Raw genomic sequence first — 24182 nt, forward strand, 5'->3', positions numbered from 1 at the left:
AGTCACGCCAGCTCAAGAGCGGTAGCAAGGCGGTAGTACCCAGCGGGCCAGGCCATGCAGCATGAGAAGTTTCGATTGCCTGCTTTTGTTTCATCACCCTGGTCGCAAAGGTATCAACCGCAACTGTCAGTTGGCCCGAAGCTAATTGTTCAGCATGCAACGACGCAAGAAAACGTTTGAAGAGCTATCGCGATGGCAGAAATTGCGCCGACTGAACGATGAGGTTTCCGGCCTCATTGCTGGAGAGCGCCGTTCCAACGGTAATGGCGCTAGCATGTCCGTTTGTTCAACTGAAAGTGTAAGCGAACGCAGCGTGAACTTAGCAGGTGGAAGCGCTGTTCAAGTTGATCTTTTAGATGAATGGGCAATCATTTCATCTGAACAGGCAGCACTTGACAGGCACTCCGATGCATGCGATTTCCGTCCTAACGCGCGCGGCATAGCCGGGAGCGCTGACAGCATGCAAAAAGCTCGTGTTGCTCAATCTGGTAATGACCGTGATGTAATTGAAACAGTGCGTGCTGCTTCTATTTTCGACAGTGAGTCGAGTAGGCGGTCTGATGAGCTAAGTGATGCTCTCGGAAGCGACACGACCATATCCTCAGACGAAGCCGAGCTTCAGTATGAGAGGGTATACGTGTCAATGAGTGCTCCTCTGCTGAGCATGCAGAATACCATGAGGCTAGTGATTCAGAAGACCGTATGAGGCGTTTCTTGAGGCAGTGGGCTAGCACCCATAGGGTGACTCATGCCACGCTTTGTTCGTTGTTGAAGGAAATGAGGCAGCATCCATGCTATTCCGGCTTACCAAGTGACACAAGGGCATTATTGTCTACACCTCGTACAGCTGAACGTCAGAAGCGTGCCACCAGGATCTTACTGTCACTTTGGCTTTGTCGAATGCGTGCGTGCTGTGCTGTCACATGTAGACATGTCGTCAGCGCAGTCTCAAATCGGCATTTTGTTTTATGTTGATGGGCTGCCACTTACAAAGAGCTCACACAGCCAGTTCTGGCCAGTCCTTGGAAGAACGCTTGATATACCTGGCAGTAGTGTTTTCGTAATTGGCTGTTACCATGAGAATTCAGAGCCGGGTTCAGTTGACGAGTACCTCGCAGATTTCATTGCTGAACTTCAAACTGTTTTGTCAAATGGACTGACCTTTGCTGGAAAGCTGTTCACTGTGCATGTGAGAGAATTTATTTCCGATGGCCCTGCAAAGGCTTTCTTGTTGGGTGTCAAGTCTCACACAGGCTATTTTGGTTGTTGCAAATGCATACAGGAGGGTGAGTTTGTGGATGGTTCAGTAGTTTTTCCACAAACAGATGCACTTCCGCGAACTGATGAAAGTTTTGCGCAGAAGACTGAGAAAGAGTATCACGTCAGCAACACTCCCCTTAGGTCGCTGCCTATAGGACTTGTGTCCTAGTTTCCACTAGGTTACATGCATTTAGTCTGTATCTGAGTCACCAAAAAGTTGTTGGTTCTCTGGATGAAGGGTAGTAAATCGTACCGCCTCCCATTTGCAAGTGTACGTGAGATTTCGCAGCGTTTAGTTGACCTTGAGCATTTCTGCTGCACCGAATTAGCACGTTTTGCTGCGGCCATTGAAAGACCTAGCCTTCTGGAAGGCAACTGAACTTCATTCTTTTCTTTTGTACCTAGGTCCTGCAGTGGCGAAAGGTATCCTAGACCGAGCGAGATATGAGCATTTTCTTGTGTTTCATGTTGCAATCAGAATTCTTGCAAGTCATAGCATGTGCACCACATACAATGATTATGCCAAGGAGCTCCTTATCTTTTTTGTGCGTACCTTCAAATCATTATATGGTCTTGCCATGGTTTCGTACAATGTGCATAATATTGTTCATCTAGCTGATGATGTAGCGAACCATGGTGCACTTGATAGCTTTAGTGCGTATGCAGCCGAAAGCTTTATGTTTCAGCTCAAACGTCTCGTCAGAACTTCAACACAGCCTCTCGAGCAGCTGCACAGCCAAACAAACGAACTAAGTGCTAGTGGAGAGCTGTATGCCGTTCAGAACACACTGGAGCATCCAGTTACATATAAGCAGATGCACACTGGAGGACAGCTGCCACACTCATGTAATGATCCGCAGTTTAAAGCTGCTGTTTTTTCGCAGTTCATCTTGAAGTCCACTGACGGGGATAACTGCTGCCTTTGCGACTCCAGCATTGTGCTTGTATCAGGTTTCTGCTTTGATAAAGCCGGATCAAAAGTGCTTGTTGAGAGGCAGTTCACAGCATCGCGCGACTTCTACAGTGTACACTGCAGGTCCAGTGACTTGAATATTTTCATTGCTTCCCTGCTATCATCATACAAGGTGTGGCCCTTGTCTAGTGTCCACTGCAAGTGTGTATTGCTGTCATATTTGGGCCATCCAGTGAATATCTGGTCTTGCCACTACTTCATTCTGCTTAGTTTTGCTTTATAAATTCCCATTTCTTGTGTACATGTGCCGTCAAAAGTAACTGGAAGTGAACTCCGTGGGAAAAATTCGATTTCTTTGAATAGAAACAATAACAGTCAAAATTTATTGGTGCTTTATGTAATTTGTATGATCCCTACTAGTGTGCATATACCTATTCAAGGATGCGTGCAATTAAAGCATTAAAGCTGATTTTTTTTTGCTAATATTGCCTTCCATTTACTTTTAACAGCATCTGTAGTGTGAGCTGTGATATTTTTGTTGTTTTAAGTTTTTCCGTCTTGCAGAGAATGTTTGCTGTTGTAAGATTTTGTGAAGACGGCAGTGTAGACGTGGTGCCTACACACTGGCTTGAAAGGGACCAATGCCTTTGGCCCACAAGCCCCAAGGCTTCCAGGGCAATAAAAGCCATCAAAGACAGGGAAGTGCCCGACTCGACGTACAAAAAATATTGCGTCATCGTCTTAAGCATGGAAGGTAGGGTATCAACACTTCCTACACCTCCGTTCCGCTTTTGTGGTTGGTTGCGCATACTTGTTCTACGCAAGTTTTTGTTTTGTATTCGTGCATACTTCCATACTCTTTCATGGTCTTCCATTGAATAACTGGCAGTATACGTTATTGACATCTGAGAGCATGGAGTTGGTCTATTAAGGAATGTGATCTGTGAGAATATCTAATGAACTGAACAACGCTTCAAAGGCAGGGATCAAAGGAACAAAACGAGCAGTGGTAAGTATTGAGGCACTGCCAATATGACATCGTTTTTCAGTACGAAGACAGAAGAAAAGCAAGCACTGCAAATGAGTGCTATCAAGGAGTGTCTGGTGCACTTACCTGTGCTGTTGCCCACACCCTGCTTGAGCTTTCTATTTTGCATCACCAGCTTTCTCAGACTACAACAGTTGCCATAGAAGTGCCATCTTATAATTGTTTGCTACCAACTGGCTGGTCTGAAAACAAACGCTTCTATTTTGAAATAATTTGTTGTATCACTCAACGAGCTTACTGACTCTTGTGGTACAATCTTTGTTTTTATTTTCTTAGAAACCTATGACAAAGCCAGGAAAAAACTAACGAAAGCCGAAGATACTGACGATATTGCAACATCAACAGATCAAGGTATATATTTCTCATCAGACCTGCTCTGACCTATAACGGTTAAGTGACAATTACAAGTTGAAATGTTTATTTTTGTGGCGTACAAAAGTTGAATTTGAAATATGAAATGAGCTAGAAGTCATCCCCTTTTTCTATTTTTCTCTGATCAATTAAATTAAAAAGGCAATGCAAGCACAATCCGTGGATTACTCGAGAAGTAATCCACATGAAACGAAAAATTAATAGGCTAAGGCAACGGAATAGGCAACGAGGAAACTTAGAACTAAAGGTCAACATAAGTTCGCTAACAAAACAATTAAAGAGTAAAGTTTTCGAAGCTAGAAAACGATTTTGTGGCACTACACTTAATAACTTCATTAAAAATTCCCCGGCCAAGTTCTGGAGGTCTGTAAACAGAAAGAATGTTACTGCTAGTTCGCCTACAGGCGGGAAGCAGCAAGCTGACTCATTTAACAATTACTTCTAATCGATCTTCACCGCTGACAATGGTGTTTTAGGAACATTAGTGTGCCATAGTAATGAGTCAACACAACTTTCTGGCGCTCTGGTCGTAAGTGTACCTGGGATTATTTCTCTGTTGTTGAACCTTGATGAAAAGAAGAGTTGTGGTCCTGATGGAATTCCGAACTGCTTTCTTAGGCATTATGCCAAACCAATCAGTGAATATCTCTATCTCATATTTTCTTAGTCACTTCAGGACAGCTGTCTGCCCGCTGAATGGAAGATAGCCAAAATTGTCCCCATTCACAAATCAGGCGACGTAAAGTCCCCGTCAAATTACCGGCCTATATCCCTCACATGTACCTGTTGCAAAATTGTTGAGCACATCTTATTAAAATATCTTAAAGAACATACTGAGACTCAACACTTCATTCACCAAAACCAGCATGGCTTCAGAGCAGGTTTCTCCACTGTTACCCAACTGGCCGAAATATTTCATGACCTCGCACAGGGAATCAATGACCAAAGCCAAACTGATATAATTTTCCTTGATTACTCAAAGGCTTTCGATCATGTGGCACATGCTAAACTGAATTTCAAACTAAACAAAATACTTGGTCATGGTCCCGTTACGAGGTGGATAGCCAGCTACTTATCGGAATGCCGACAATATGTGCAATACAATAACCATGCCTCTGATATCGTTCTGGTCATTTCAGGTGTGCCGCAGGGCTCTGTTCTAGAACCATTTTTGCTCATTTTATACATAAACGACATAACATATCACGTTGATGTGAAGGTGCGTCTCTTTGCGGATGATTGCGTGCTATATCAAAAAATAAACACTCAAGCAGACCAGGTAAGGTTAAACAGAGCTTTGGGCAACGTCATACAGTGGTGAAATACATGGCAAATGGTAATCAATATGGAAAAAACTAGTGATGTCTGTCACAAATGAGAAAACAAAACTTAACTTCCCTTACGGCATGGGCAATGGCGTGCTCAAAACAGTAACTGAAAAGAAATGCCTTGGTAGGATTATTTCTGATAATCTGAGCTCTAAAGCCCAAGTACAAAACATTACCAAAAAAGCAATGAACAGTTTATACTTCCTTAAACGCACCTTGTGCTTTGCAACCTAAGATATCAAGTTACTCGCGTATAAAGTCCTTATCCGTCCAATCTTAGAATATGCGAACGTCGTCTGGTTTCCGTATGGTATGCAAAAAGACGAAAAGCTGTTCGGTTTATATACCACAGGTACCAGCGCACGGATTCTCCCGCAGAGCTGCTTTCCTGCGTAGGCCTAGACACCTTATCAAGCCACGTCACACTCCATAGACTAAAACTTCTTTATCAATTAATTCATAAAGCATTCAACATGGATCCTTCTACTTACATTAGTTTTAATGATTCTAGACAAACACGTCACAAGCATGAATTTACAATTAATGAATATTCTTGTGCTAACAACACATATTACTTTTCCTTTTTTCCCCCCGAGCCATAAGAGAATGGAACGGCCTGGATAAATCTATAACTGTGCACGCTTCATTTGAAAAGTTCGCTGAGCTCGCAGCCTCATCGGTCCTATCAACAAGCCAGACCTGATTATCATATTCAGTCTTTATTGGTTTTGTGTTCTTGCCTGCTCGTTGTGTACCTAGCTTGTTACTGTATGAAGGAATGCAACAGGATGGTTTCATCCTGGTCCTCTGTAGGGCCAGCCTTTGCCAATACGGTTCCAATGTTGAGCCAATTGCCTGTACTGCTTTGGATGTGTTCGAACGCATGCTTTGAAGACCAGAGTTGCGAACTATCTTCCGTCAACTATGCCGCACTTGGTGTGACCGTTTATTGATGCTTTAATATCTTGTTTCTTTAAACCTTACTGCTGACCTTTGTGTTACTGTCTGTTAATTTGTATCTTGCCTATAAATCCACTCCTGTAACAGTCCCAGTGGGACTAACAGTATGATAAATAAAAAAATAAAATTATTGTGTCTGCATGGTCCAACAACAGTTTTTTTGCTCTTAGTGGCATTTTTCTGAGTGTTCTATTGAATGCATTTTCTTAACATGCTTCTCAGCTCTTGTTGGCTGAAAGTGATGTTGAGTAATATCTGAAGCAAAGTTTAGTTTGCAGAAGCTAGCAATTTCTAAATGGCTGCACTGCAGTATAATCATTAAACCATACTCATGTAGCACCATTTTATGCTCCTTAATAATGTTTTCTACCCATGGCTTACAATCCCTTCCATGACGGTTTACTAGAAAAAGGCATTGGAAAGCGTAAGATGTAAATGGTGTGCTTATCATCTGATAGTTTAATGGTGATGACGATCAAGAAGGGCTAAGAAATTTGCCTTCATCACCCTTCAATCGTCAAATGCAAGGGAATTTTGCTTATTCTAGAACAGAACCTAAGCTATAGTTTGGAAGCATATACATTGCACTCATAGAAAGTATGATCCCACTGAGGCTGGAGTCCTCTGTATGCATTTTTATTAAGAGGACTTTGTTTGATTCAAAAAATTTGTCTTATTTTACAGGTAAGCTTGTTATTGATGTTACAAAGGTTTAGGACTTTAGTACATTACCTTAATGCCACTTTGGTCTAAACTGAAATGCAACCACATCAAAATAACTGAATGGCTATGAAAAAGATGGTTGTATGTAACAAGGCTCTAATGCATTTTATTTCTAACGTCTCATTCAGTGATTGCAGTGCAGCTATCTCTCGGGAAAAGAGTCATCCTGACATTCCGTCCTGCTCTCGTGATGGTAAGTGGATTTATCACAGTTTGGCTCCATGTGCTAGAATTTTTGCAGGGATTGGCTGATTGTATGTATGTATATCTTGTTGCTGTGGGTAGGTACCATGAAAAATAATGCAAGCAGTGTTTTAGGTTGGCAAAAAATTTCAAGGGTACCTGGTGCAGTTGTCGTGTAGCCTTTCACTAATTAATGATGCAGCTGCATTGATAAGCTCGGCATTTTGCACCTATATGCTATTAATCTATGTTCAAATAACTTAGTGGTTGTGTTTGTGCTTAAATCACCCGGCTTGCAGAGTACCATTCCTGCAGGCTTAGCAGTTCTGCGCAAGCTAGAAGAGTGGCCAAGTTTCAGTGGTGTACATATCTTCCGAGCAACAGATGTATGTACACCACTGCAGTGCCTGAGCAGTGTCCTCCAGTGAATCGGCAGGAGGCATCTTCAGTGACCATTGGTAACCAAAAGTTCATTGTATATTTTTCACTTTTAAAGACGTGCTAACAGTTTTTCTGTGCTTGTGTGAGTGAAAAGAGGTTAGTGTTTTACTCACAGTCATCTAAGAAGGGGATCAATCTTAGACTGAAAAAAAAACTGGTAAGGCCAATGCACTTGAATCATGCTGGTTCATTATGCTGCTGGAGTGCATTTAACCTTTCTGTTGTGATATCGCCGCATATGTTAAAGGGACAGAACACTGACCAAAATGTGCCATGAGATTATCGCAGAAATGAAAAGGTTGTGCCTCAAGCTATAATAATTGAGCTCTGCAAGATAAAAAACGAGGATTTATCATTTTAATTTGGCAGTGCAAGTTGCATAAAAACCCATCTTGCAGCGAAACCCACAATTATCACAGTAGTTAATCACATGGCCACATTTCAGTAAAATATCACTTATTTGTTTTAGTGCAGTGTTTTTCTTTCAGGAGTGTTCGTCATGATTTATTGTACTTTATACTCTCCAGTGCACCATTCGATCAAAAGCAACTCACCCTTCGCATCGTAACCATGCGCTTTTAGCTTTTGTAACTAGATGGTGCTACAATGTTTTGAATTTTTTGGATGGAGCAGAAGCCACAGCCTTCTAGAACTTTCATGGAAGAGGCGTATATCTCTGGCACATAACAGCTTCGGATATGGAAACTGAAATGGAGGCTAGTCCATATATTAAAAAAAATCTTATTACAGTCTGGCAGGTGATATTTACGAGGGTCTTTCAAATGAAAACCTTGAATGTGCTACAATTTTTTTAATTGTAACAGTGAACAAAAAACTTCCTTGTCATTTTTCGACGTAGTCTCCCTGATGTTGAATGCGCATATTCCACCGCATTGGAAGTGCATAGATATCACGATGAAAAAATTATTTTGGTCGTGTGTGTAACCAGTTGTGCACTGCGGTTTTCACCTCTTCATCACGTCTCAAATGCCTGCTTCCCATTGCTTCTTTGAGTGCACCGAACAGATGAACGTTACTAGGAGAGAGGTCTGGTGAATAAGGAGGATGTACCATCATGGAATCGCAGCGCTAGCAGACAAGGACACAGGGAGGACACAAACACACACTTGTGCTGATGTGTTTGTGTCCTCCCTGTGTCCTTGCCTGCTAGCGCTGCGATTCCATGATGTTCGATCACCACCAACTCGCCCAGCAACATACCCAGGATGTACCAGACAACGAAGTTTAATTTCCTGAATAGTCTCAACTGTCCTACAGGCTTTATACAGTCGAGCATTGTCATGCTGTAACAATACTCCAGAAGACAGAAGTCCTCGTTTTTTGCTCCTGATTGCAGGATGGAGGGGATTTTTTAGCATGTCTGAATAAAAATTACTGGCTACTGTCACTGCCCTATTCATGTACTTCTCCAAAATTACTCCACTTGCATCCCAGAAGAGAATGAGCATGACTTCCTGCAGGCGGTTGAGTGTGGAATCTTTTGGTTTCAGCGATGAGCTATGGCGCCATTCCTTGCTCGACCATATTGTTTCCAGTTGGTGATAGTGGACCCAAGCCTCATCGTCTATAACAATTTTTACAAATCACCATACTGTGCTGAAATTCAGCGGTGAATCTCGATTCTTTTGACACCTTCACTACACAAAAAACGCATCACAGATCGCTGCTCAATCATGGTGCATGTTGACAGTGGGGCAGCCATCTTGTTGCAGACGCTGCTGCCCTCTCCTGCATTATAGCAGCACTCTGCCACCTGACGGTTACTTTGTGAACCTCAAGGAACCACCTACCAACCTCATCACACAACTTTTCAAAATTTTATGGAACTTTTGTTAAGGTTTTCATTTGAACCACTCTCGTATATTTGTTTTTGTTTCAGCGCTTTTGCTGACTTGCAATCGCCATCACACTTGCTGTTTATAGTTTCCAGCATCAGGATACATAAAAGCGGGTGCAAGCACTGATTTAAAAATTATTGCCAAAAATTTCCTACAGCGTTTCCAATAAAAGTTGTTGCTGAATACAGCACCTTGACAGCAAGCTCTTTGTTGAGCCGAAAAAAAATTGGGCCCTTAAAATTCAGTGTTCTGCCCTTCAGTACAGTAGACTGCCTTTGGGATGAGCTTGAAGGGACCTGGAAATTTGTTTTTCTTATCGGTTAATCTTAAGAAAGAGCCCCCAAAAGGATATCTGAGCATGCTAGGTTTGTCCATACGCACGTACGTATGTGCACGTGCTGCATGAAAACAGTAAATAATATAGCCTTTCATCAAGACGACAGTTGCAAATAGAGCATTTACTCCACTATGCATGAAGTGAGCTGAAGAGAAATAAGCTCACATTATACTGCTTGAAAATGGCATTGGTCCCGTTGTCTTCTTTTCGTCTTTTTTTTTCCTTGCTGTATCCCACAGCAGCTGCTGTCTTTTTTTTTTCTTTGGATTTTTGTGTTCTGTCCTGCTCGAAGCATGCCAAAGGTGCCCACCAGGGTAGGCGTGAGGTTTTATCTTCCTTTTCCTGCGGCACAGCTGTTGCCATTTTCACAAGCAGACACTTACGTGTGTTTGCATGCACCCAGACAACGCGCAGCGATTGTGATTGTGATTGTTTATTGGTTTTCTTTCCAATACAAGGAAAAAAGCGAAGGGAAAGCTAAAGGCTATTGGCCTGACGAGGCTCTCCCTCCGCATGCAGTTTCGACAGCATTACAAAAAACACACATTTGTTGTTCCACTTTACACATTTCTAGGTCTTGCAGGATGCAGTACATATTGCTACGGACGCTGGGAGGACGACGAAGTGGTTGGTTTCGAAGACGACGCTGAGGTGTGCACTTGTGTGCTGAGAGTCTACTCCAAGCCATCGGTTCCTTGCGTAGCAGGTTACCTCTGCTCTTTCTACTGCTGCTTCTAGCCGCCACGTATCATTTGGTGGAGGTTGCTAAATTCAATCCCCGACCTCAAGCTGGCTCTCCGTCGTGGCCGCCGTCTCGCCAACATGTCTACCGAGTCCGAGCCATCTCCCTCTCCGTCAACACCGTCAGCGGTCGTCGTCGCCCACCACCACGAACCGGGCACGTTCTGCGGCACAGACGATGTTGATGTGGACGACTGGCTGGCCCTTTACGAACGCGTCAGCACGCACAACAGGTGGTATCCAACGCTGATGCTCGCTAATGTGATATTTTACCTGACCGGCACCGCGAGAGTGTGGTTCGAAACCCACGAAGATGACTTGGCCTCATGGGACATATGTAAGCAGAAGCTCCGCGACCTCTTCGGAAAACCCATCGGCCGCCAACTCGCCGCCAAGAAGGCACTCGCGTCCCGCTCCCAAACTTCCTCCGAGCCATACATAGCCTGCATACAAGACGTCCTCGCCTTGTGCCGTAAAGTTGATAAAGATATGTCCGAAGCAGATCGAGTTGGCCACATACTGAAAGGCATTGCCGACGATGCCTTTAATCTGCTTCTATGCAAAGACTGTTCCACGGTCGCTTCTGTTCTTGAGGTGTGCCGCCGTTTCGAGCAAGCCAAACACCGGCGCATTTCTCACCGTTATGACTGGTTGCCGAACACTGCTGCTAGCTCCTCCTGTGAAGATCTGCCAACATTGCGGCAGCCTTCCGACCCGGCTAACTTAACCCGTATCGTGCGCCGCGAACTGGAGGCGATGACGCCCGCTGTTTCTTCCTTGCCACTGCCAGACAACACCTTGGCCCTCATCCAAGCCGTCGTTCTCCAGGAGGTTGCGAACTTGGCCGTCCCTTCTCCTCGCGTCGCGGACAACGCTCATGCCAGTCCAGACCCTCCAGTGATCGTAGCTGCCACTTACAGTCGCAGCTTCTCGCCTCGGTACCGATATCGCTATCCTGCCGAATGGCGTACCTCTGATGACAGGCCGATCTGTTTTACCTGCTCTCGCGTCGGACACATCTCCCGTCACTGCCACAGCCGTTGGTCCCCGCCACCTCGCCCCTACTCCTTCGTCGACCGCCGCAATGGCTACGGCCCGCACCGCTTCACACCACGACCCGATCCGCTCCCTGACGAGCCCGCTCCGCACGCTCGTGGTTCCAGCCGCTCACCTTCCCCATTAGACCGCCGCTCCCGTTCTCCTTCCACACGCCGCAGCCCTTCTCCTTCGACCTCCCGCCATTTCTCGGAAAACTAGCCGATGCAGCCCCCGGAGGTGACGCTGCATCATTGACCCGGCCTGAAAATCCTCTCTTGACCCCCGCTGCCCAACGTAATCTCTTGAATGTTCTCGTGGATGGTGTCCCGGTCCTTGCCCTCATTGATACTGGCGCCCAAGTGTCTGTCCTGAGCTCTTCTTTGCGCCGCCGTCTGAAGAAAGTTTTAACGCCTGCCGCCATGTCCACGGTTCGCGTCGCCGATGGCAGCCCCGCTGCCGTGATTGGAATGTGCACTGCGAGAGTCAGCATTGCCGGGCGTCATATACCCGTTCTGTTCACCGTCCTGACCCGGTGCCCTCAGGACATAATCCTTGGCCTTGACTTTTTAACCGCCCATTCAGCTCTTATTGACTGTTCCTCAGGCCTTCTTCGATTGGATCTGCCCCTGTGCAATGACGACTCCACCAGCTCACCTCGCCTTCAATCCACCGAGTTTGCTCGTCTCCCGCCACAAACTGCTGTCTACATCCCTCTGTCGCCTTCTCCTCCCGTCCCTGATGGAGACTATGTCGCCTGCCCTATCACCGCTGTGATTCTGAATCGTAATGTCCTCTTTCCCCACACCATTGTCCACATCACCAACAACTGCACCTGCCTCCCTGTCCTCAACTTCAGCCTGTCCCCTCAGGTACTTCCGACCGGCATTTCCCTTGCTGATCTGTCCCCATTGACCGATTGCACAGTTTCTGTCCTGGCTCCTGACCCAACGACTGCCGTCTCCAATGTCCCTACATCGCAACCCTCCCGTGAGGACTCTATTTCCCGGATGATCGCGGCCGATCTGCCCTCTGCTGATTCTACAGCTCTTCACAGCCTTTTGTCCTCCTACAGTGATATTTTTGACTTTGGGGACCGTCCCTTGGGTCAAACCTCTGTTGTCGCCCACCACATTGACACCGACGAAGCCCGCCCTATTCACGGACGGCCCTATAGGGTCTCTCCCTCGCAGAGCGCCGTGTTATTCAGGCAGAGGTGGACAAGATGCTGGCCCGCAACATCATCGAGCCTTCGAGTAGTCCTTGGGCATCCCCTGTCGTGCTTGTTAAAAAGAAAGATCAGACCTGGCGATTCTGCGTCGATTACCGCCATCTGAATGCCGTCACAAAGAAAGACGTCTACCCTTTGCCCCGAATTGACGACGCTCTCGACTGCTTGCACGGCGCCAGTTACTTTTCCTCCATCGATCTTCGCTCAGGGTACTGGCAGATCGCTGTCGATGAACGGGATCGGGAGAAAACCGCCTTTGTAACCCCGGACGGCCTGTACCAATTTAAAGTCATGCCTTTCGGCCTGTGCAATGCCCCTGCGACCTTCGAGCGCATGATGGACTCCCTTCTGCGCGGTTTTAAGTGGACGACATGCCTCTGCTACTTAGATGACGTGATTGTTTTTTCGTCCAGATTCCAAAGCCACCTGCATCGCCTTTCAGCCATCCTTGCCGTCTTCCGCCGCGCTGGTCTTCAGCTGAACTCGAAGAAATGTACCTTCGGTCGCCGTCAGCTCAAGGTCCTTGGCCACCTGGTCGATTCCGCTGGGATCCAACCTGACCCCGACAAAGTCCGCGCCGTGCGTTCATTTCCTACTTCGCACTCCTCCGGTGATGTGCGCAGCTTTCTCGGCCTATGTTCCTATTTCCGCCGGTTCATCCAGAACTTTGAGGAAATAGCCCGACCTGTTACCACGCTCCTCAAGAGGGACATCGCGTTCTCTTGGGGACCCCCCCAAGCTGACGCCTTCCGAGCCCTTATCAGTGCCCTCACTGCTCCACCTGTGTTGGCGCACTTTGATCCTTCAGCCCCTACGGAACTTCGGACCGATGCGAGCGGCCATGGCATTGGTGCCCTACTTGTTCAGCGGCAACGCAACAAGCTTCGCGTTATTGCGTACACCAGCCGTCTCCTTTCTGGTTCAGAGCGCAACTATTCTATCACCGAGCGGGAATGCCTCGCTCTGGTTTGGGATATTGCAAAATTCCGCTCTTACTTGTTTGGGCACCCTTTCTCTGTTATCACGGATCACCACGCCTTATGCTGGCTTTCTTCGCTCAAAGACCCTACTGGCCGGCTGGGGCGCTGGGCTCTTCGCCTTCAAGAGTACACATTTTGTGTTGTCCACAAGTCCGGCCGCTTGCACCAGGACGCGGATTGCTTGTCCCGTTACCCTGTCGATCTGCCTTCCTCCAACGAATGCGAGGCTGACGCCTGCGTCTTATCTATCTCGGCCTTCCGCAACATTGCGCAAGAACAGCGCTTGGATTCGTCGCTACGTTCCCTTATCGACCGCCTCACTGCCAACCGCTGTGATGCGTCCCTCGCCCCGTTTGTGCTCCAAGAGAACGTCCTCTACCGGCGCAATATGCGACCTGACGACGCTGACCTCTTGCTCGTGGTCCCTCAACACCTGCGCAGCAGCGTCCTTGAACAGCTTCATGACGTTCCCACGGCCGGTCATCTTGGAGTCTCCCGCACCTATGACAGCGTGCGCCGCCGCTTCTTTTGGCCCGGTCTATACCGTTCTGTCCGCCGTTATGTGGCCGCTTGCGAACTGTGCCAATGGCGGAAGACGCCCTCGGTTCTCCCTCCCGGGCACCTTCAGCCAATTCCCATCCCCGTAGACCCGTTTTCTCGTGTCGGCCTCGACCTGCTCAGCCCTTTTCCGGTGTCTGCTATGGGAAACAGATGAATCGCGGTCGCGACGGACTACTCCACGCGCTACGCTATTACTCGAGCGATCCCAACCAGCTGCGCAACTGATGTCGCTGACTTTCTCCTGCACGACGTCATACTCCACCACGGTGCTCCCCGTCACCTGCTCACCGATCGCGGTCGCTGCTTTCTTTCCAAAGTGGTCGCCGAACTCCTCCGCTCCTGCTCCGTCCGTCATCAATTCGCCACGGCCTACCATCCGCAGACGAACAGCCTCACTGAACGTCTGAACCGTACCCTCACCTACATGATTTCTATGTACGTCTCCGACCATCACCGTGACTGGGATATTAGCCTCCCATTTGTTACATTCGCCTACAATTCTACGCGTCACGATACAGCCGGTTTCTCCCCTTTTTACCTTCTCTTTGGCCGCGATCCTTTGCTGCCCTTCGACAGTGTACTGCCCGCCACCGCCTCCACGAGTCCTTACGCTCGGGACGCCATCGCTCGCGCCGACGCTGCCTGTCTTGTCGCCCGCCAGCGGCTGTCGGCCTCCCAAGTCAATCAGAAACGACGTCATGACTGTCGCCGTCGTGAAGTCACCTACTCTCCTGGCTCCCTTGTGTTACTCTGGATCCCTTCCCGCCGTGTGGGCCTTTGTGAAAAACTGCTTCCCCGATATACAGGCCCTTATCGGGTCGTACGCCCGGTGACCGCGGTGACGTACGAGATCACCCCGCTACATCCGCCATTTCCGGCCGCTGCACCCCGCACCGACATCGTCCATGTGACCCGCCTCAAACCTTACAACTCGCCGTCTAGCTGGCCTGTGTAGTGCGCACCGGGACGGTGCTTTTGCCGCGAGGGGGGGTCATGCTACGGACGCTGGGAGGACGACGAAGTGGTTGGTTTCGAAGACGACGCTGAGGTGCGCGCGCGCTTGTGTGCTGAGAGTCTACTCTAAGCCATCGGTTCCTTGCGTAGCAGGTTACCTCTGCTCTTTTTACTGCTGCTTCTAGCCGCCACGTATCAATATGACTATACACAAATATAAACAACGAAGAGAATAAAATATTAACAAAGGTGCAAAGATCAGTCATCGCGGAGAACATATGTGCATATAAAAAAGAAGAAAAAAAAGCGGAAAAAAAGAAAGGCGATATCCTAAACACAGAGAAAAAAAAAACAGTACTGGTTTACAGACGCTACACATGATTTTAAGAGAAGTCACTGGTAACGAATTTCTTTCTCAATAACCAATGCTTTTACCGTTTTTTTCTTCATTGGTTTCTTTAGGTTAACATCATCAGGCAATTTGTTTAGAAGCACCGGAATTTGGTAATTTAAATGCTGTTTGCCATAATTCGTGCGCGTTCGAGGCTTTCTGCGCTCTTGCCTCTGAAGGGCGAGCGTATGTGTTTCGACAGTGCTACTACTTACGTGAAGTTTATGTTTTTGTACATACTGCAATAACTTGAAACAATAAACTTCATCAGCTCTTAGCAGAGAATACTTTACAAACAGTGGACCTGTTGGTAAGTCTTGTGGGTGTCCTGTATACCTTTCAAGCAACCGAAGTACGCGCTTCTGTAACTTGAGTATTCGCAGGTAATTTTTCTAGAGGTGGTACCCCAAGCCAAAGTACAGTAGGAAAGTCTGGAATAAAAGACAGTATAGTAAAGAGAAATTTTAAGCCACAAAGGTATAAGTGAACTTATTCTATATAGGCAGCCGAGCGATCTATTCAGCTCCAGAGCAAGGTTATCAATGTGGGTGTTCCAAGACAAGTTTTCTTGAAACCACACTCCCAGAAATTTTTGCTTCACCTCTTGTTTTAACTGAGTGCCCCGAAAGGTAATATGAATATTATTGTTCATTGGCTTATTAAGTGGAGCGAATATGACATATTTGGTTTTATTAGTATTCAACTGTAACCTGTTCGCATGTAACCAGTCGGAAAGTGACTCCATATATTTATTAACAATCTCCTGAAGCTCCGTAAAAGTGCGTGCAGTGAAGAAAATATTCGTGTCATCTGCGTACATTATTAATTTAGGAGAATTATGGATGGTACAAAGATCGTTAATATAGACCAGGAATAATAACGGTCCAAGTATAGAACCTTGAGGAACACCTTGTTTAATTAATATTTTTTCAGTCGTTTCTTGGTGGACGCTTACATATTGAAGCCTATTGCTTAAGTAACTTTCTATCAGTCTAAGCACAACGCCGCAAACACCGTATCTTTTGAGTTTAATTAGTAGCACATCGTGACACACCGAGTCAAAAGCTTTCCGTAAATCGACAAACAATCCTAGCATGTAAAACCTGTGCTCAAAGTTATGTATAATATCATGCTTAATACCGAGAAGCGCGTCCTCTGTAGATTTACCTTTTTGGAATCCGAACTGCATATCACTTATTACCCCATATTTTGCGAAAAATTTTTCTAATCTTATATTTATGACTCCTTCAAATATTTTCGATAGAACAGGCAGGACCGAGATTGGTCTATAGTTGCTTACGTCTCCTTCAGCACCACCCTTGTGAATAAGACAGATGCGAGCTATCTTGAGCGAGTCAGGAAAGATTCCAGTCTCAAACATTTTATTTACTATGTCTGCAATGATGGGCGATAAGATTTCAGACACATGTTTGATTGGCATTGCCTTAATTTCATCAGAACGAGAAGCAACGTCATTTCTAATCCCATTAATAAGTTTGTTGATTTCGTAAGGAGTCACTGGTGCGAGTACCATGGAGTTCTTTATCGTCACGCTGTTATCAACTAGGTTTTGTTTTTCATTGTCCTGATCGTACACTGGCCATCTGCACTGGGATAGTGCGCTGCGATTCCGTGTCACTTGAAATGGCGCGCCAGGGTACTCTAGTCTTGGGTCGATGAGCTGGTGCACACGTGCCTTTAATCTGTGTGGCGGTGATGTGCAGCCTGTGACGTGCTTGCAATGCTGAGATCTTTTTGACAGAGGCTTTGTCATTAGATGGGCTGTGCGTATTTGCTTTTCATTGGATTAATCCTGGTTAACTGCTTTCGGGCTTAATAAGAACGCTGCGAAATGTTTTGATTTCTTGGATTATTTCATTTTATTATTATATCATTATATTGTGGGAGGTACGAATAAGTACTTTTCTAAGTTGCCTATATTTTTATCAGGCAATTGACCCTAAGTGATTGTCTTAACAGGTGGGAAGTATTCATTTATTTGAGCATTTGTCATTTGCTCCATATAATATAGAATCATGCTTTTTACCATCTTTGCAGCCAGCAAGTGATGATGCCAAAATTTTTTGTCAATCCGTTTCTTGACTGGTTCTCCAGGAATACTTGGAAAATGTACAGTACATTGCAATTTATGTAAAACAGTGAGTCTTGGCTGCATTCACACACTGATGGGCAGCAATATTGATACAAAAGAACGCGTTTAGCAACAAACAGAATTGTGAGGCCTCTTTTCTTTATTTGCTATTGTGTGGAGAGCTGAGGTACGTTTAATTGGCAGGTTCATGCTCGGTTTATTTTTTCATGTTTTCAGAAAACTCTGTTCTCCTGCTGCGAGAAATTTGCTTTGTGAAGAAACAGCTGGCAACAGTAATAAAAATAAAAAAGGAAATTCAGAAACCGTTGCTGATGAGTGCATCTCGCTGCCACTGAAAACCGATGAACTTGAAGAAGTAGAAAGAAAGTTGCAAGGAAGCAGACAGTTGCAAACACAAATGGTAAGGTTATTTGAAAGTTGCAAAATTAAATTCCAGGTTCAAAGCTACTCGTATACAAGCAATGCAAGCAACCTGCTAAACCACGTTATAGCATTAGTTGCCTAGCCCTGGCTCTTTTGTATTCCAGATGCTGCACTGACGTAACTTGACACAGCAAGAAGGCCACAGCCAGAGTTCTAGCTTGTAAATGAGTCATGTTTGGCTTTACCTGCAGCTTGTGCCTATTTCCTGAAGGGCATTCGTCTGATTGGGCTGATGCCTCTTTAAAAAAGGCATTTTATAGAGCCACGGAAGATCAAACTAGCCTTTTGTAATTTTAATGCACTGTGCAATAGTTGCAGTTCATGGCTTTCATGTTTTTGTTTTTTTCCACACCTTGTGCTCTTGATGCTTTTATGCAAGAAAAGATAACTGGTTTCATTGAAGTACATAATATATGAAGACTTGTTATGCACAATCTTGCTTCAGTGCTGGAAAGCAGCTTTGTGGTTAGGCGAGTCACATATATAGTTCATGTTGCATCATTTTACCTCAGGCTCAACAGCTGGCTGGCATTGGGGGGAACACGCCCCAATCTGCGACCACTCGCATCCTGGCAAGAATGATGCACAACTCCCTTGGGCAGAAATACAGCCTGTATGGCAAAAAGGGCGTCATTCCGGCCCATTGCCCTACTGAGCTGCGTAGGTAAGCTCATGGAGCGCATGATCTGCAAGTGCATAACTTGGTTCCTAGAAAGCTGAAATGAGTTCCCCCAAGAAATGAGCGGGTTCCGTCAAAACAGGTCTGCGACTGACAATATCATCGCCCTCGTCTCATCAATTGAGGAGTACCTTCATGCTGGGTACATCCCAACAGCCGTTTTCCTAGACATCAAGGCCGCTTTTGACTCCGTCTTTCACCATGCAATTCTCGCAGCCTTTGGCAGTCTTGGCCTTGGAGGAAGGCTATACAAGTGGATTGGGCATTATTTAAAAGAACGACAAATTTTTATTACCACTCCAAACGGTCCAACACGCTTTCACGCAGTGGAGAGGGGCGTACCACAGGGAGCGGTGCTCAGCCCTCTCCTGTTCAATATTGTCCTTATTCACATAAGAAGACACCTTCCGCGAGGGGTCCGCATAACAATTTATGCTGATGATATCTGCATCTGGACCGCGTCACGTTCGCGCTATATTACCCAGCAACGTCTTCAGAGAGCACTATTGCACATTTCGATGTACCTGGCTTCCAGAGGTCATCGTCTCTCGCCAGAAAAGAGTGTTGCAATGGCGTTAACAAGAAAAACGATGACCCGATATCCGCTGCTCCTAGGCGGACGATCGCTGCCATATGTACGATCTCAGCGATTCCTGGATGTTGTAATCGACTATAATCTGTCATGGTCACCTCAGATCAAAAAACTCCGTGCGAGGATTACTGCAGCATCGCAAGTGTTCAGGTTCATGGCGGGAACAAGGTGGGGTAGCAACTGCCGATCAATGCTTCTGCTTGAAAAAGCCTACGTTGAAGGAACCTTGCGCTACTGTCTACCAGTGCTTCAAAGATTATCTACATCAAGCAATAAGACTCTCAATGCCGCACGGAGCAACTGCCTGCGAATATGTCTTGGCCTCCCAAAAAGTTCCTCTGCATCAGGAACAGTAGCGGAGGCAGGATGTCTCCCACTAGAGGTAATTGCCGCCCAGGAAACTATGCGTACCCATCTCCGCCATGTCCTGCAAGGGAAGAAGCACTTCCTACACCGTGTCCACCTAACTCACAGCAACTCTAGCTTTGGCCAGGCAGTGCAGCTCCTGCCCCTTCCTACTATTAATCAGCCTCAGAAACTACTACCTCTGGCCTTTCCTCCATGGACACTCTCTCCTCTAAAGGTGAAGAAGTCTGTTCCAGGTGTGAATGCAAAGAGCCGCATGCCACAGGCAGCACTTCTGCAAGCTACTCTCGCCTACTTAATCGAAGAATATACGCAGCACACCCATAACTTCACTGATGGTTCAACTACTAAAGAAATTTCTTCTTGTGGCCTTTATGTGCCCTCAACAGGCCAAGCCCTTTCTTACCGGCTGCAGCGGAGGACCTCCTCTACAACAGCTGAGCTTCACGGCATTAAGGAAGCCGTTTCTTACATCCTGCGCCGAACCGCCGGCCGTTGGGTTATCTTCACTGATTCAAAAGCATCTCTGCAGATCCTGGCCAACCTGCTGAAGAAAACGAATCACCAGCCAGTTTCCCTGGACATTGGGTATATCCATCATTTAGCTATTGCCGCAGGCCACTGCATAACATTTCAGTGGGTACCTGCTCACTGTGGCATTATGGCTAATGAAAAAGCAGATGAAGCGGCCCGTAAGGGCCATCAACATCAGATTCGAAGTTTTCTCACGAAATGTGATGCGTCCCAAATGGCTAAAAGTTTTGCGTACGAAGAAACGTATCAGCTTTGGAGTTTGCCGACACATCAGTACCAATTTCTTCACTCAATCGACCCACATCTTAGATCAAGACTCTCACCCAGAATTCCTCGACAACTCGAAACACTTTATCACCGACTTCGTCTGAATGCTGCATATACAAATGGCCTGCGATATCGTTTTGGACAAATGAACAGTCCGCATTGTGACAACTGTGCTTCGATAGAAACTGTGGAACATATCCTGCTTGAGTGCCCTGCGTATGCTAACGAGCGTGCGTACTATGAACATTGCATGCAGAAGCTCTGCCCAGTGCCCCTAACAATGGACAAAGTTTTAGGCCCCTTAGCCTGCTTCAGGCAACAGAGACTTGCAATGAACTTTCTTTTTACATATTTAAAAGACATTGGACATCTCGATAAGCTCTAAATTCACTTGCAGGTTACCTTCATGCATTCTTCTTGCAGTGAACTTCGTCAGCCCATTCGTCGGACTATGCACTCCATCATTCCATAGGTTACATCAATACTCGCCACTGCATCCTTAGTACCCATTTCATGGCTGCATTTTATCTTTGTTTTTTTTTTCTACCTCTTCCACGCTGCTCTCCTTCAGTCTTTATCTCCCAAATTCCCCTCCCTACGCAGAGTAGCATGCCAGCGATATTGAAACGCCGGCTAAATTCTCTGTTTCTTCATTAAAGAGTCTCTCTCTCTCTCTCTGGCGTCCTTTTTCAGAGCTGCAGCTCTTCATTGTATTGCAAAGTGAGTTTCAGTTAATTAGAACTGCAGAAAGTTGATTGAAAAATAACAGAATAACAGCGTGAAATGGCAAATCAGGGTTGTCGGCAGTGCATATAATTTTTCAAAGTGGACGTCAGAACAAAACTTTTTTTGTTCTTGGTCATAGAGATCGGAAAAACTTCTGCTAAGCATATGAAATGCTGGCACATCATCAACTATCTGTGTGGTAAATGGCTGAAAATACTTCGTGAATACAATTAAGCTGTCAGCACGCTGTTGTGATTTTAATGCTGTTTTTTTTTTAATCAGCAGAGGCTATCCGATTGATAAAAGGGCTTTCAAATGCAACCCTGGAACAAATTCAACAGGCCACAAAAGGTTGGCTCAAAAACTGTCCAGCACGGCTGCAGAATGCTGCTAAAAGGTACGGGCACAAGTAGAATGCAGTCCTTTCCTTTGTCATTTGTAATTTCTTGCAGTTGAGGTACTTACAGGAAATCATATTTTTAGAATAAAAATAAAATCTTTCCGCAAAGGTTGTCACTAATCTTTAGAAGTATGGTTTTAGAGGAAAAGAGAAGCTTATTGCGGGCATAGTAATACCTGTGTTGGCGGATGTCAGAAAACAGGCAAATCATGTTAACTAGTAATGTGAATAACTAATATCTAACAGTTGACTTTTTAACTATTAATGATAGGCACCTGATTACAACTAGATTTGTAGCTGGCCGTTAGTAATAGCCACATATAACAGAAAGGTGGTCTAGCTGGTGATTGGTATTAGAATGCAGCTTACAATCGCGCAAAAGGACAAGGGACAAGGAAGAAAACAACAGGACAGAACATGGAACTTCAAATTGAAGTCCTGCGCTCTGTCCTGCTAGTTTCTTTCTTGTCCTTTGTCCTTTTGCGTTATTGTAAGATGCAGTCTAGTAATAGCTTTATCAGTATTTAGAATTTCAATAACGCGATAACACTTGCCTCTGTGGCTCGACAAAATCTGGCTTATAATGACACACACTTTCAAATAATATGTTGTTTGCTTTTGCGGGAGATAGGAAAAGAAAGGCAAGCATTTCTCAGATTTATTGTGAACATTTTGACTGGAGCTCGGTTTTTCTGCATGTGTGTGTGTGTTTTAAAGCAGCACTTGTAATTGCGAAAGGAAACTAAATAAGTAAATCCTATGCAGCTTGCCTTTTTCACCCTAGCACTGGTTGTAATATTCTGGCTTTGATGCCTTGTTCAGTTTAGGTTACAAATTCAAAAATGTGTGGCTTCAACCTGATGAGTTGATCCTCAGTCTGTTGTCGTCCCTTCTCCTAGAAAGCTTGTGTGTGTTTTTTTAATGGGCTGACTGACTTGTATAGCTAGTAGAATGCACTGGTTAAGAAAATGCCTTTCGAATAAGTTTTTCGACGGCTACTGGGCACTGAAAAAATCCTTCAAATCATGTGGCTTGTACTAACTACAGAAAATGTCTTTTTTTCGCAGAAATGAGAAGACAACTGTTCAAGAAGAGGAGAGGTTACAGGGAAGCCCGTGAACCTTCACCCTCTTTTCATATTTTCATTCTTCCAGACCTGATGAGTACCCTCAGGCAGTGCTCTAGTCATTGAATTGTTCTGTGTAAATTTTTTGCATTCTTTGTTTGTATATCCTCATTGAATTATATGTTGTGTTTGAACTTCTTGGGCTCTTGGTTTTGTATTTTCTCAGGATGCTTCCTTACTGAATTGCACTCTGTATTTCAATTTCCGCATTCTTTTTTTATATGCTATATTTTTTCTATTTAAAGTTGGATGCCTTTGTACAAACTTTGTGGAAATTGTTTGTTTCCCCCTGCAGTGCGCACCTGTGCATACCTATCCCCGTTTATTATTAGTCATTTCACGTTGTTGATTTTTGTTGATTTTGGCTTTTTTGTATGTTTTCATGCTTAGGCAGAACTGCATTATTATTTTGTCATTTTAATGCGGAGTGCTTCCTTTCCTTTCTGTATTCTTTGTTTTTAATGTGTTTCTTCAATTTTTAGTCGTGCAGATCAAGCATTTTAACTCTGCAGTGTATGTTCAGAAAATTAAATGTGTAGTTTATGCATTTTGTTTCCTAACATTGTGTATTTTTATTGCTAACCTCCCAAAGAGTGCTTAACTAATGGCTGTTCACTGCAATGTGCTGTGCTTTGTAACCAGAAAAAAACTGATTTTGTACTCACCAACTAGTTGGTGGCTTTAATGCCTGGCAGACTGACCGACAGTGGTGCATCATTCCCATTTATTTCTAGTCATTTCATGTGTTTGAGTTGGGTGTTTTTCGTATGTTTTTATGCTTATTGTGAAGGGACAATTTTAAACTTGGGAGAACAGCATTATCTTGTCATTTTCATGCTATTGCTAGTAGCGTCCTTTGCTTTTTGCATTTGCTTTTAATACATATCTCCAATTTTTAGTTGTGCAAGTCGAGCATTTTAACTGTGCAGTGTACATTTTTGAGAAAAATAAAATGATCTGTAGTTTACGCATTTTGTTTCATAACATCATGTATTGCTATTCCTGAACCTCCCAAGGGGCCGCTAACTGATGGCTCTTCACTGTGCAGTGTGGCATGCTTTGTAATAAAAAAGAACTACAGTTCTTGCCAGCTAGGCGAAAACTCCTATTGATTGACATTGGTGCATCGATTTGGTTTGCACCATAGCACAGCAGCCACCAAACACTGCAGCACTCCCAAATTATTTTGTCACCTTTAAGGTTGTAAAGAAAAGGCACTGTAGGTATGTGAGGGCATTGCAGCTAATTGTACGAACATCTGATCGGTGAGGTGTTTCATATTTTTATATCTGATAGTGGTGTTTAAAGGGACTATGCAATAAATTAATTGACATTACATAAAGCAGACGAGAGATAGGCATTTCATCACTCGTCACCCCAGTGCAAGAATTTTTGAGCTAGCATCAATAACAACGAAGATATAGACGATTAAAAATTACGCTCCTCCTCTCCCCCTCAACTCGTACACGAGGAGCACAAGAAAAAAATTAAGAAACCAGCTCTGGGACTGGGCCCCGCCCATGAATACGTCATCCGCTGACGTTCATTTTGCAACTTCCGGTTGTCGCTCCTAGCCCCCCAGCAGCAGCGTCGGCGATGTGGCGGCATCTCTTCGGTCTCTTCTCCTTCCTGGATTGCG

General features: G+C 45.2%; 1 protein-coding gene across 4 annotated transcripts; it reads left to right on the plus strand.

Annotated features, from left to right (window-relative positions):
• The first annotated feature begins 9 nt into the window (after positions 1-9).
• LOC144109452 (uncharacterized) lies at positions 10-23513 on the plus strand. Of its 4 annotated transcripts, XM_077642249.1 has the most exons (9): positions 10-260; positions 2738-2927; positions 3498-3572; positions 6733-6797; positions 7087-7245; positions 17647-17830; positions 18366-18517; positions 21300-21414; positions 22485-23513. In XM_077642249.1, the coding sequence occupies exons 1-5, from the start codon at positions 219-221 to the stop codon at positions 7213-7215; spliced, it is 501 nt and encodes a 166-aa protein (XP_077498375.1). In that variant the 5' UTR covers positions 10-218; the 3' UTR covers positions 7216-7245; positions 17647-17830; positions 18366-18517; positions 21300-21414; positions 22485-23513. The 4 variants fall into 4 exon arrangements, with proteins under 4 accessions (XP_077498375.1, XP_077498377.1, XP_077498376.1 ...); XM_077642250.1 differs by lacking the exon at positions 10-260 and having other exon boundaries at positions 2650-2927; positions 21303-21414; XM_077642252.1 differs by lacking the exon at positions 10-260 and having other exon boundaries at positions 2789-2927; positions 21303-21414.
• Positions 23514-24182: the final 669 nt, after the last annotated feature.

The sequence above is a fragment of the Amblyomma americanum genome, chromosome 11, assembly GCF_052857255.1.
Source record: "Amblyomma americanum isolate KBUSLIRL-KWMA chromosome 11, ASM5285725v1, whole genome shotgun sequence".
Taxonomy (NCBI): Eukaryota; Metazoa; Arthropoda; class Arachnida; order Ixodida; family Ixodidae; genus Amblyomma; species Amblyomma americanum.

Excerpts from the sequence above, each read along its gene's own strand:
- LOC144109452 (XM_077642249.1), top strand. The coding sequence starts at position 219 with ATGAGGTTTCCGGCCTCATTGCTGGAGAGCGCCGTTCCAACG. Across the intron at positions 2,928-3,497 it reads CATCGTCTTAAGCATGGAAG|AAACCTATGACAAAGCCAGG; the intron begins GTAGGGTATCAA and ends TTATTTTCTTAG. Across the intron at positions 6,798-7,086 it reads TCCGTCCTGCTCTCGTGATG|AGTACCATTCCTGCAGGCTT; the intron begins GTAAGTGGATTT and ends CCCGGCTTGCAG.